Genomic DNA, 14069 nt, shown 5'->3' with positions numbered 1-14069 from the left:
GATAGTAGACTAAACACTGAGGACGGAAGGTGCCCACTTGAAGACCCTAGAGATGTGCCCTACTCATTGTTGTTATGGGGGGACCGCACTGTGGTTGCAGCCGTTGTGCGCAAATACACTGCAGCTATTAACACCAGACAGAAGGAGATTCACATCAGCATATGGAAAGAAGCGTAAATGGATGGAGAAGCATAGGTTACTGTAAAGCCACGTCTTAGTTGGTGCTTATCTTGGCGAAAGCGGAGTACAAATCAGCATGAAGTTTTAACATCTACTCTCGTCTAATGGAAATCATGTTTCGTAGCTGATTGTGAATTTTTGTTTTTTTATCAGCCATACAAAAAAATAGGACTCAAGCAAGAGTGCATTCTGTTTACTGCTTAGTACTTAAAGTACAAAAAATCTGTTTATATTAATGTTGTTTATATGTCTGTGTGGTGTTTTTAATATGCTTTCAGACATGTACAAATTCATAAGTCAACATCATTGCTGAGTATTTCCTCCTTAAAAATGCAGTGCATCAAAGACAGTCTTAAAAACGCGGTTTGAAATCACTGGTGTTTCTTACGTCACAAACTACTTTGTAGCCAATCACGTCAACGTGTGGGCGGGGCTATATCATTAACTATGCTGCAAAGCAGGGGAGTCTCAAGAGAAGCCAGGTTATCCCAATATATTTTTCTGTTGATATGAAAAATTGGGTACTTTTAGCAATATAGTGTGTGAATTATGTATATGATGTATATTATGATGTTATGATGAACTATATGCCTTTCTCCACTGACGTTCTAAGTTCTTCAAAGCGTTTCTATTTTTAGAAGGCAGCTGTCTGACTCTGAGATGGCGAAAGGGAACATGGTTTGTGTAACATTAGGAACACATTATTAGCTGTTAGATAAGGTAGTCAAGTAAAAAAGGCTAATCATATTAATTACCATTATGTGTCCGGCATTCTAAGAAGTGATACCAATGTGCAGCGTTTACTATAGTTAGTTGAGTAAAGTTACGAGTAATGCGAGTGGATCTCTGAGCTTTTGTGAGTGAGTGGAGGCAGGGCTAATTTGCATATTTATGGTTCCACGCATACTAAATGAAGCAAGTGTTAATTACATTCAAGCTATTTTAAGGCATGAAGATTTTTTTTCCAGTGGAAAATAAACGTTTAAATATGTCATTTCGGTGATCAAAAATGAGTTTTAAGGGATACATTTATTGACTACAGGGAGATATGAACACACTAAAGGAGGCTACCTAAGGGGGAACTAAATGCCGCTAGGTGGAACAAACTGTAATTTGTTTGCACAACTGTCTGTTCAAAATGAATGAAAAGAAACCTAGCATTGGGGATTTGTTGCTTTTTCCTGTTGTACCGAAATTGTATCGAACCGTGACCTCAAAACCGAGGTACAACCCGAATCGTGATTTCTGTGTATCGTTACACACCTAGTATTAGTACTTAATAATATTGTGAAACTTCAGTCAGGGTTTTCCGCAGCACTTTGAAACTAAGGCGGCCGCCTAAGCAACACACGCCTGCCGCCGGGATCTTAAAAGCATTGAAAAATAATCTCAAATTAAGGCCTTAAAAGCCTTGAATTTGGTATACAAAGTCTTGGATTTTGTTACAAAGGTATTATATATTTTTTGCTTTTACTAGGATTAAGTTCATACCATAACAAAATTAACTGTTACTAATGCAGGCTAAATAAAAATTCATACAACGTTGAGTGCACCTCGCACTCCACGTCATAGCAGAAAGCGCAAAAGCGTGCGCACTGTTACTATGGTTACTAGGCAAGTGAGTTACAGAAGAAGATAGTAGCCAAGCGTAGTTTGTTGTCTGAAATGGGAAAGTTTCAGTTTAATCAGCTGTGGCCACAAATGCCAGAATTCAATAATTTAAACCCCAAATCAGAGCTTTTCTGTTGAAAGAACATGTTTTCTACCCGGTCTTTTCAATAGTATCTAGCAACCATGCGCGGGCGCTCTCTACACTGCTCAAGAAGCACGGATGATCTGAAAACACAGACAAGCTGGAGATCAGCAATCTTCATTTGAGATTTTCAACTTAAATTGAAGTGTCATTCAGTCGGTCTATGTTGTGTCACGAGCCGCTTGCGCAGTTTGTCGGAACAAAATGCAGGCTGATATCCAGCAGTGTTTTTTAATGTTGATGCAATGTTTCCCGAACATCCACAAGATTTCAAATGTGACATTGATTTTATACAACAGTTAAAAAACAAAACAAAAGGTTAACTAAGTGATTTACTACATTTAAAACAGTATAGTCAGGCTTATTGCTCTATTTTGCGACGAAATCTGTGACTTTGAACGAATCGTGAGATTCAATGAATGACTCAATGAATGACTCGATGACTCACACATAAAGACAATGAGTTACCGCCACCTACTGGCAAATTTTAATATAATATTTTTATTAATATTAAACGATTTTTAACATTGCCTATTTTTTGAACATTGGTCTATTTAAGCCATTATTTATTTTTTAAAGGTATTACAAAAGGTAAAAAATTGAATGGAAAAATTGATTAAAGGGGCAAATATTGTCCCTTAATGGAAAAGGTGTGACTGCAGTCTAAGTGGAAGAGAGGGGGTTCCAGGGCGTACAGAACTAAGGAAAAGGGATATGTAGAATACAGGGCTCGAGACTAACGCCGTCCTATCGTCCTGGGGACGATAGAAAATGTGTTTAGGACGAGCAGAAATATTCTCCAGGACGCCTACAGGACGAAAGACATTTTTGTATGTGTGTTCATTTATTACTATCCTATTAGGCTAATTTACTTAGAAAATGCCAAAATTAACCGACCAAACGCTGACTAACAGTTACAACGGAGCGCGTCTTCTCATGCTGTTACTATAGTTACTATCACTGGCCGCTACTCACCCGGAGACGTGTTCCGCAGTACCGGGTGCATATGGGTGCATCTATCAAATGACCTAATGACATCGCAAATATGTTGCGCTGGTTAAACAACGGTAACTTTAAACAGATTGCTTTGCTTTTCATATTTGCTAAATAATAGCTACCGTCTGTGTCCGTCTCAATGGGGCTGTTTACACCTGGCCACTTCATGCGTTTTCTCAGATCGGATAGCTATCTGATTTATCAAAACGATTCCATTTACATCTGGACACACAAATGTGTTTTTCACAAAACGGAAATAAATCCGATCTTCAATTCCCGCGCTATATGCAGATTTAATATAGTTCACGTCACCGAAAGCAACAGATATGAGCTACATTTTATTGATCATCAGCTAAAATCAAAATCAAAGACCGCAATGAGAGAGTGGCAACAGCACTGGTGAGATTATTCCGTTTCTTTACTTTTAATGAAGATGATTATGTCTTAAGCGTCTGCAACTTTGATTTGTGGTAATTTGCACGCTGGCTCAGGGTTCCTGCACACTTTTTAAAGTCAAATTTAAGGCTTTTTAAGACCTTTTTAAGACTTGAAGAAATCAAAATTAAGACCGTACATTAGAGGTGTGCAATATTGACAAAAATATATCTCGATATTTTAAACGTTTTGTTGATAATAATTAGATGATATTTTACTGATTGTGTTTTTGTGCTGGTGCAATGGCTGGTTTAGGCCTGTTGTTGACAGCAGACTCACGAAGATATTCATATTTTTCATATTCTATGCAGTGGTCAGTTCACAGCAGTGACAGAAAGGATTAATTAACGTGCAATATTTGCCACCTTAAATTGATTTCCAGGGGCATTTTCACCTACATATGGACATTTTTTCTAAACTTATTTAGAGTTCTGCATCACCTTTTATGTCAAATACTAACATTCAAATTATTCAAATTAAATTATACAGTAATTAATTATACTTATTTATGCAATAATACTTAATTACACAATAATTATACAGTACCACCGTTACCAGTCAAATTAAATCATTCAATCAAAATCCATCTTTGCAGTGCAGAGGTGACACAGAAGCAGCATCATAAGAGGCATTAATATTTACACTCCATTTACAATTGCATAAATAAAGCTATGAGATAGTTTAAAAAAAAATCCATATTCAATATTTAAATATGAAATGATTTCTAATTTTAACGTTTTAATTAAAGGGTACTTTAAATATGAAACTAAAACCGCCAGTAGGCGTTCGTTCATTCACGAATGAACGAACATTCGTTCATTCAACCGATTTGTTCAAACGGCTGATTCATTCGGGAAAGAAACAAGTGATTGTTCATTGAATCGTTAAAATGACTCGTTTAAAACGTGGATTTCAGTCAAGAAATCATCGGTGTCTGTTGCATTGAGACTCTGCTACGGTTTCATTTTGAAATTCTCGTCAGCGAAATAAAGGAAAAACAAATAATATTGTCAATATGGTATCTAAAAAGTAACTCACAATGTTAATTTATTTTTAATTTAACTATTGTATAACAAAATATCACACTTGTGCACGGGAAAACGGCACTCTTACTGATGTGATATTCTAATATAAGAACATAATATAAATATAAGACAAAAACTAATTTGGGGACATAGGCCTACCTATAACTGCACTGACACATCACGCAGTGAAAGCACGAGAGACAAATGCGATGTCAGCTCACAGTGCCTCGTACATCGTTAAAACAATGATTACAATATCATAGTAGACAATACACATCGCACACCCCTACGCACAAAGAATGAACTTACTACTGAACTGACATTTGCCAACTTTCTTCTTCTCTCCTCTCTCGTGTGCAGGAGACAGACGTTATTCTGCCGGCCGCGAATGTGATGCGCATTGTCACGTGAACAAGCAAATCCACAAAGATAGAATAATAAAAAATAATACTACGCTAATTAGATAGTTTTAATTTGGAAAACATTTAGATATGTCTAAGTCGAAGTGTCATCTAAAATTTAAGACCTTTCATAAGTAAAAATAAGACTTTATAAGACTTTTTATGGCCTTAAATTTTAAAAATCTAATTTAAGACTTTTTAAGACTTTTTAAGGATCCGCGGGAACCCTGTGGCTTGATGAGCAATTTGCACACCGCTCATCTGCGGTGATGCTGAAGTAGCGCCGTCATATCTGGCTATAACATGACATATAACCTATCACACGTTTATTTTTTAAGCATGGTTGAGAGGAGTTAAATCTACATGTGCTTTCAAAAACCAGATGCATTTACACTTGTCCAGTTTCGTCTGGAATGAGTCTCAGATCTCCTCCTGAAGTGGTTTGAGTGATCGGATTTAAATCCGTCTCGAATGCGTTTTGGAGGGCATTTACAGCTGGTCTTTTCACGATCGGAGAGCTATCCGATCACAGAAAACGTATGAAGTGGCCAGGTGTAAACAGCACCATAGAGCTTGCTTTGAAAAGCTTGCGCGCCAACGACATTCATGCCATTGGATCACTTGTGGTGACGATGCAGTGTGGGCAGGCTTAAGAGTCCACACGTGGGGTAGAAGCCGCTGATTGGCTGAGAAGCTTTCACTCAAAGCTTTCCTCAGGCTGCTTATTGGATGAACTGCTAAAATGAAAATGACTCACTAGTCACCATAGGCCTGGGTCAAAATGGACGAGCCCAGTATTTATTTGTTATTGTTTAATTCAACCAACTCAAAAACGTTTTGAGCTGTATGTATTTTTCTCTTAATTTTTGTATATGTAAAAAAAAGAAAAAAAGAAGAAAAAAAGATTTGTTCTGCATGAATACAAAAAAGCATTTAACTCCTGATATTTTTTATTAAATCTGTTTTTTACCTGTTTACAGATAACTACTTTGAATGGAGCTAAATAAATATAATAATATATATCATAAAGATGGTGTTTTTTAATGGTGTTTTTATTATGTGACTAACAACTATAGACGATAATAACAAAGTACAGAAACAACATTTTGATTTTGGGACGGTTGACATTCACTTTAGGACGGTTCATATTGTTTTTCAGGACGGTTCCAGGACGTAGGTGAAAAAAGTTAGTCTGAATCCCTGGTAGAATAGCACAAGTGCTACTGCTAAAGAGTGCAATGTCAATAATTTCTCAATCTTAATGGAATTGGCCAAAAGAGAATAATTATTATGACATTTTCTCTCTAAAGACTACATATAAAATAGCTACCAAAAGTAAAGTAACTGAAGTTTGGCTAAAAGTAATGACTAAAAGTTGACAAAAAATGCAAAGACTTTTCGTCAACTAAAACTATGAAAGACAGAATGACTCAAATGTGACTAAGACCAATAAGCATTTTCGAGCAAGAAATATATACTATATTGTCTTTGTGTCAGGAGTTATGCAATTCCAACCCCGCCCCCCCACACACACACACCCTAACCCCCACCACCACCACCACCTTAACTAACACATTTTCTGTGAGAAACCCTGTTCAGTTGTATTTCATTTCTTGCGTACCTGTTGTGTATCGAGTTGGAAGGTCCGTGCTGCATTGCTGCGGCCTCCTGCGGCTTTCTGTTGAGGCCTGGAGGTGGGCACATCCCTGTTCCCACTTGAGGGGGTATGTTGCCCATATTAGGGCCCATACTGGGACTCATGTTTGGACCCATGTTGGGACCCATGTTGGGGCCAAAGGGGCGTGCACCCATCTGGCCATGAGGCATCCTCCCAGAAGCCATGCCAGCAAACAGTGGTCCTCCTCCTTGCCCAGACATGGGATTCAAGGATCCGCCCATGGCAGGGCCTGGGTAATTGGCATTAGGCATGCCACTGTAACCAGGCTGCCTGGGGTAACCTGAAGAGGAGATGGGAAGTTATAAACAATGCTATATAAATAATAGTTTTACAGTGACAGTAAAGCCAGTTAAGTTGCTCAACACAGCACATTGCTTATGCCAGCTTTTTGTAGAGAAAAATTAATATATTTAATAAGAAATCTAACCCAGGGTTACATTTTCTGCAATGAAACAAAAAGTCTGAAAACCACAATAACAGAATTAGCAGTTTGGTCAATTAAAAGTCAGCATTGGCGTAATGTGGAGGGATCTGGAAGCCTCATTGGTGGACTTCCAGCCCCTTGAGTGCTCTAGCAGCATGTAGCGCTGCTGTAACCCACAGTCACTGTAGCTGCTCAACTGACGTGAGCCATGCTACGTCAACTCCCTTTTTTCACCAATGCTAAAAATAACCACACTGTGATCCACTGGTCGCACAAAGAGAAAAAGAGGGAGAGTGAGAAGGATTTGGAGGGACAGCAAGAAGAGAAAGAAAGAGAAAGACTAAAATAAAAGTCCAATATCTGCACCTCCACTACAGTCATTACTCTTAAAATTTGCATTTTTCGTAATTTTTTTTAAGATGGTGTGAAATATTTAGCACTATTCCACATACCTTGTGGTCCATATTGACCACCCTGAGGCCCATAGTTCGCCACAGAGTTGTTCTGCTGATAAGGAACCATTCCAGCATGCACCTGGCCTCCAGATGACTGACGAGGAGACAAAGCAGAGCTAGACTGTGGAGACCCATAGGGTGCCATCTGAGGGTTTCTCTGCATATATCCTGTGCAGACAACAAGATTGATGTATCGATACAATAAATAAAAAGTGAGCATGAAGATGGAAAACGAGTCCTGTCATTGTAAAGTAGGACTTATACAGACTGAACTACCTCTCTCTTGGCCCATGCCAGGTTGATTCATGGAAGAGAGCATGATCCCATCAGACTGTCCACTTGAAGGGCGGGGAGGCATCTGGTTCCCTACAAATGAAAAATTTACAGATTGTGGAAAAAAGAAACAAGAAGAAGCACATTCTATACCTTTGAGATCAAAACAAAAATATTTTGTGTGACATTGTGCATACATTTAGCATTTTGTGTTAAAACTGGAGACAAATATATTGCAAATGGGACTACAAAAATACATTTTATATTTAATTTTGGTAAATATTCCAAATCCTCTGCATGATGACTCCAAGTGGTATTAACACATTTTAGGATTTCTAAATAATTTAAAGTTTACTGGCTCTACCTGGCATAGTGGCAGGAGACAGAGGCCCAGAGCGAGATGCTGAGGCGCTGGCAGGCGAGCCCACCGGGGGAGAAGTGTGGGGGGAGAAGGGTGACTGTGCTGGATTGCTCTGTTCTCCTTGACTGCTAGATACTCCAGATGTGCTGACTCCAGGACTCAGAGCGCCCTCCGTACCAGTAGGTAGGTCATCGATAGAACCAGATAGGTCCTAAGCAAATAAAACCGTAAAGGTCAGAAAAACTGAAACTAAAGCAGCGATGGAAGAAATTATCTGTTGCTATTTCCCATACATATTGTGATGTACATCTAAATAAAGCAGATTATTGAAAAAGAAAAAAAAAGTAGTGTGGGGACTTAGTTCTGTCGAATTGTTTTTGATTGGATGGAAGCAGATACAAATGCAAGCTTGCAGTCGATCGTAAGAAAGGTGCGGGATTAAGCACACTAAATAATTGGAGAAGTCTGGCATGTGTCACCAGAGAGAGGTCTATCATTTCACCGGAAGATCAAGTTATGATATTTAACAAAACAAAAAAAACATGGACAGATGAATCCTTCACAGTAATGCATTTATAAAATGTATATTTGAATGTATAATTTCAAAATCACTGCTTGTTATTTAAATTCCCTTAGGAAGACAAAATGTAAGAGTACAACAAACAAACAAAACAGACTCTGTTAGGACTTCAAAATGAAGCGGTCAGCTGACTCAAACAATTCTTCACATCATTATCTTCAGCTTTCACAGATTTTTAAAGAATAATCGCTAAAAAATAAATCCACATTCAGCAGCACAAGAACATTTTGCAGCCTCTGGATAAGTTGTGTTGCTTAATTGTTAGGACAAGGCAAGATATAGTACATACACCGTACTGAAAATTAGCCCAAGGACTCACAAAAACAAAAAAGAATCTTAAATCAGCAGCACAATAGCCAATTTAATTGTACAACAAAACTTTTTATCTTCTTTAGAATAAATCTCCCAGTGGCAGCTTCTTCCACTCTGCAACAATGAACTCTGGCACACATTTTTTCCTCTCTCTGACACACACACACACACACACACACACACACACACTCTCTCAAGTGCTCTTGTACACATACAAATCACACAGCCACAGGCTGCTGGCCTTATTTATCTCATCTGGGAGGGGAGAAAAAAAAAAGTGAGATCACAGCGTCCCTGAGGTTGCCATGGCTACGGCGGTCGGCTGCACGTGTGCTGAGTCAGCGCAGCTGGGTGTCTCTCCATGTATCCTTTTCAGACACAGTCTCACAGGTCACAACACACACTCAAATGCAATTATATCTCGGTGACAGAGAGGCAGAATTCACAAGGAAAGTAGAAAAAAGGTACAGAGAGAACAAATGGCATATATTATGTGACAGACCACATGAAGTTCTCCATTTGGCAACAATCGCAAAGGTCCTACATAATCACTCCTGAGATAAAGGTGCAGCTGAGGCTGAATTATGTTCACATATTCCAGCTAATTACCTTAAAATAAAAGTCAACATAAAATAGAACGCCTTTGACTGAAACAACTTGATTGTGCATTTGTGAATCCGTCAAATTCACAATGCATCTTTAAATGCGTCTGGACGCAGTCAACAGCCTGTGTGAAATGAAAGTGTCAGACTCACTGGTAGACTGGAGGGTCTGCCCTGCATGTCCTCTGTGCTGCTCTTCGATGCCAGAGGCGGGCCGGAGGTTGGAGCGCTGGACTGGGAGCTAAAAGACTCCTGGGAAATCTCCTGTTGGGGAAAAAGCCATCCCAGGTCAGTTGATATAGGTATTAAGGACAGAGGATGCATTCACAGATGCTTTTGCTTACAGACATTATGGGTGTGTTTAGGTCAGTCTCAATGTTAATAATTAAAGTTTCTGTTTTTGTACTTAAGAATAACCAGTTACAATACTACTTTTATTACCATATAAGTCTGTGAATGCACTGTGAAATGAAATGCATTCCAGATTTTAAAATAAATTAAAAAGCAGTCATCCACTTTAGTTCAAACACACAAAGTGAATATTAAACATCCAATTCACATCCCACTTTTACATAGTAAATAGGTTGACAAAACATCATCCAGTGTAGAAAACGCATGCATTTACACTTGTTATTTGGCAGATACATTGAACACTTTACAATAAGGTTAACTACATTCGTTAATGCATTGTGTATAAACTAACAACGAACAACCATTTTCATGTTTTTTATAGCATTTCCTAATCATTCTTAATTCATGTACATTCATAATACATTATAATATATACTATAAAATATAGACTAAAATTAAAAGATTTATTTTTTCAAATTTTTGAAAGTAGTCTCTTATGCTCACCAAGGCTGTTTTTTTCTTATAAAAAATACAGTAAAAGTAGTAATATTGTGAAATATTTTTTACAATTTAAAGAACTGCTTTCTATTTTGATATTTCAAAATGTAATTTATTTCTGTGGTGAAAAAGCTGAAGACTAGAGTAATTGAGACTGGAGTCCTTTCATTTTCATCCGCCACATAAAAAAGCAGAAAGCTTAAGTTACCTGAGGAGGAGGAGGAAAGCGCTGATACGGTGATTGTTGTTGTTGTTGCTGCTGCTGTTGAGGGGGATTCTGGGAGTATGACGTGGGCTGTCCCTGCGGCATCTGTCCGTGTCCCGCGGGCTGCTGAGTAGCAGGTGTGGGCGTCTGCGGTGGCTGCTGTGATGGTGTTGGTGGTTGCGGCTGCTGCTGGGGACCTTGGCCGGGTGGGTAGCTGGGCTGGGGCTGGGATGCAGGAGGGGCCTGGGAGCTCCCCTGCTGTGAGGGCTGGGACTGAGGCACCTGTTGCTGTGGATAGGGAGACTGGCTAGACTGGGATGCTGCTGAGGACTGAGAGTACGGGGACTGGGACTGGGACTGGGATGGGCCCGGCGTGGAGCTGGCCATTTGCCCCTGAGGCTGCTGGGGCATGTGGGGTTGTTGGTAAGAAGGGCCAGTCTGTACATGCGGGCCAGATGACTGGGGTGCATGAGGTTGCTGTGAATAAGGTGCCTGACTTCCTGGTTGCCCAGGGGAAGGCTGGGGGTATGGCGACTGCTGCTGCCCGGAGTGAGGCCCCTGACCATGCTGGCCATAATAAGGCTGCTGCCCCTGCTGCACGTAACTCCCTGGTCCCTGCTGTCCGTATGATGACATCTGCGAAAACAAGTAGGATGGCACTAAAGATCATTACACTCATGGCATTTCCTACACTGATTTAAATCATGTGGGTAAATGGACAAAAAAGAAACTTCTTTTCACATGCAATAGACAAGGTTCCCACTTCTTTTGACAAATGAATTTGCAACACTGACGCTTTTATTCCTGTTAATTACTGTAAAGCTGCTTTGAAGCAATCTGTATTGTATTAAGCGCAATAAAACTAAACTTGGATTTCCATTACTTTTCCAGTCGTTCTTGATTAAAGGATTAAAAGATTTGAATTGCTACTTCAAATTTTTTTTTTAAATACAAATGTCATCAGCGAGGCCAAAAATGTCCTTAGATTTGAATGTTGCAAACCAGAGAATAGCTCAAAATGTTTTAACACACAGCGTAAGAAAAATTGATATTTCCACATCAGAAATTTCCATGACCCTACCAGGCCTAAAAATCACAATTTTCAGATTCCCGATATTGTTAATATGAGTTTAAATGGACAAATATTGAGTTTATTGCTAAAGTAACAATATCAGATGGGTTTTATTTATAACCTGTACATAACCTTTTATCCTTCATATTCCCTAAATAATAAGAAATTGATAAAAATGTAGCTTTTTTACAAGTGTGACCTTGTCTGGAATCACATTTGTAATAATTTTTTAAGGCTAGGAAAGACTAGAGATACCATGACCCACCTCAGATCCCACCAGGGACACAATATGCTACATATTGTTATTTTTGTCATGTTTTGTAAGACCAAGAATGAGCCAAGAATTAAACCATTTTAATTCAAATTAAGAATATAATTATTTTTAATCTGTCTTTTTTTCCTCACAAGAGCATGGATTCTGGGAGTTAAACATTTTGTTTGGTGCTGCTAAACTAACTTTAGAAGCGTAAAAATCTTGCTAAAGTACTAAAAAATGACATAGATACCAGTACATCGAAACCACAATTGAAGAACACTGCAAAACAATTCAGTATTTCCCCCAACATCAATTTTGTATCCAAATGAGTGAGTGCATTGCAGTTTTACAAAATATGCATTATGAGTTACAACATTTCCAGAATATTGTCATTTAATAACAAGAGTCCAGCACATAAAGCAAAAAACAGTATCAATGGGGGGGGGGGGGGGGGGGGGGCAGTATAAATGCCGTAACATACGCCATCCCTGAAAGCCAAGTCAAAGTGTGAACCCTTAAAACACTGAGAAAGAGCAATGACCTGTTGGCCGTACTGCATACGTCCTTGCATGCCCATAGGGTATCTCTGAGGGCCAGGGGGCCCATAGCCCTGGCCTGGGTAAGCAGGGCCCTGCTGGGGCCCTGAAGGAGGCCCTTGATGGGGCTGCTGGGAGTAAGGCCCACCTGACCCATATGGCTGACCGCGCATTTTCCCCATTTGATCCATGGAGCCTGGAGTCTGTGGAACGAGAGTGACAAAGAGGTTTTGAGCAAAGGAAACTCAGATAATGACAGAAAAGCATAAACTGAGTTATACACAAAGACATCTACAAAGCCTTCAAAAACTCAAGGACACATCTTCCAAAACCATAAAATCAAACTATTATACTGTGCTACTGCACTCCCACACTGGAGAATTTGCTTTTAAAAAGCCAGGGTGGAAATGAAAGAATAGCAAGGACAGAATAGAAATGCAAGAAACCACAAGAGAAGAAGAGAGAGAAGAAAACAGCCAGAGGGGGAAACGATAGTGGAAAAAGGAGAAGGAAAATGAGAGACAGCAAATAACCCTCTGCAGCCGATTCCCACGGTTATTAACCTGACCGTTACCTTGCTCAGCCTTAGTTAAGGAAGTCAACAGTGCTATATATAACTCATTTCAAATGGAGGGCAGTCTGCCGAATATTTAACACATCCCAGCTGTAGCTCTGCTTGAGCCGCGGCCAACCCAGCTTTTCCTTTTTTCAGAAAAAGACGGCAATCTTGGCACAGAATGAATTACACAGGGCTTAATGACATGAGTGGAGAAGTCCAGCTTGACTTGCAATGAGATGAGTGCTGTTGCATAAAAGTCCAAAATGAGGGGTCATGTAAATATTGGAGTTGGAATAGCAGTCATGTTTTTGTAAGCTAGCAAATATTGGGAACAAAACAACTGCAAAAACATGGAACAAAACAACTGCACAAACATTGATGAACTAGGGCTGTGCAATATATCGAGTTTATAGAATATATATATTGATATAACATACAAACGCCATAGGATGAGACAATACCATTTATATCGATATACAGTAGTATTATATTACGAGCGTATCTGAAAAACTGTGGAGGACACGCAGTGAGCTGCTGTGGGGAAAGTGGATAATCCAATTTGTCCCAAACATGAGACATGCTTGATGTCAAGGGCTTCAAAATAACTCGTAAGATATAGTTAACACGGCTTGCCCCATCAGATGCTCTGACAGATACGTGTGCCGTTTAATGCGCTTGAGATGTTGCGTTTTCCTCAGTGCGCAACTTACATTTCACAGGTACTTTTGTTTTTATTTTTAATTTGTTTGTTTTAACTTGTTTTTAGATTGTAATGTTGTTACAATGTTAGAATGTAATGTGATTCTAACCTTTTTTTGCACATAATATATATAGCATAGCCTACATGTAGGGCTGCACGATTATGACAAAAATCATAATTGTTGATTATTCCCTTGAAATTGTAATTGCGATTATTTATTACGATTATCACAATTTACATTGAATGATGTTTTGAATAGCTTTATACCAGTGGTTCTCAACTGGTTTGGCCATGGGACCCATATTTTTCCATGGTCATCAAGCTGTGAACTACTTGTTTGGGAATTTAATAGACCTATCCATCTATATGCCTATTGTAATAAATGTGTTTACACAGAAATTGTTGACACACACACAC

At 39.1% G+C, this 14069-nt stretch overlaps 1 protein-coding gene across 3 annotated transcripts in view; it reads right to left on the bottom strand.

Annotated features, from left to right (window-relative positions):
• The window catches only part of arid1aa (AT-rich interaction domain 1Aa), a 33282-nt gene that overhangs the window by 8453 nt on the left and 10760 nt on the right, over positions 1 to 14069 (bottom strand). For 2 of the 3 annotated variants that reach the window (XM_077217192.1, XM_077217198.1), the window contains exons 2-8: positions 12399 to 12596; positions 10533 to 11165; positions 9629 to 9739; positions 7985 to 8192; positions 7624 to 7713; positions 7345 to 7515; positions 6412 to 6748 (exon numbers count right to left, since the gene is read on the bottom strand). In XM_077217192.1, the coding sequence (XP_077073307.1) occupies positions 6412 to 6748; positions 7345 to 7515; positions 7624 to 7713; positions 7985 to 8192; positions 9629 to 9739; positions 10533 to 11165; positions 12399 to 12596 (1748 nt within the window). The remainder of the gene's footprint in view (positions 1 to 6411; positions 6749 to 7344; positions 7516 to 7623; positions 7714 to 7984; positions 8193 to 9628; positions 9740 to 10532; positions 11166 to 12398; positions 12597 to 14069) is intronic. The other variant, XM_077217204.1, reaches the window with a different exon arrangement.

Source organism: Siphateles boraxobius, unplaced genomic scaffold (genome assembly GCF_051911475.1).
Source record: "Siphateles boraxobius isolate OS27281-9 unplaced genomic scaffold, OSU_SipBor_1 12, whole genome shotgun sequence".
In the NCBI taxonomy this organism is placed as follows: domain Eukaryota; kingdom Metazoa; phylum Chordata; class Actinopteri; order Cypriniformes; family Leuciscidae; genus Siphateles; species Siphateles boraxobius.
Note: the sequence above shows the minus strand (reverse complement) of the source record. Positions and strands in the feature narration are given on the sequence as shown.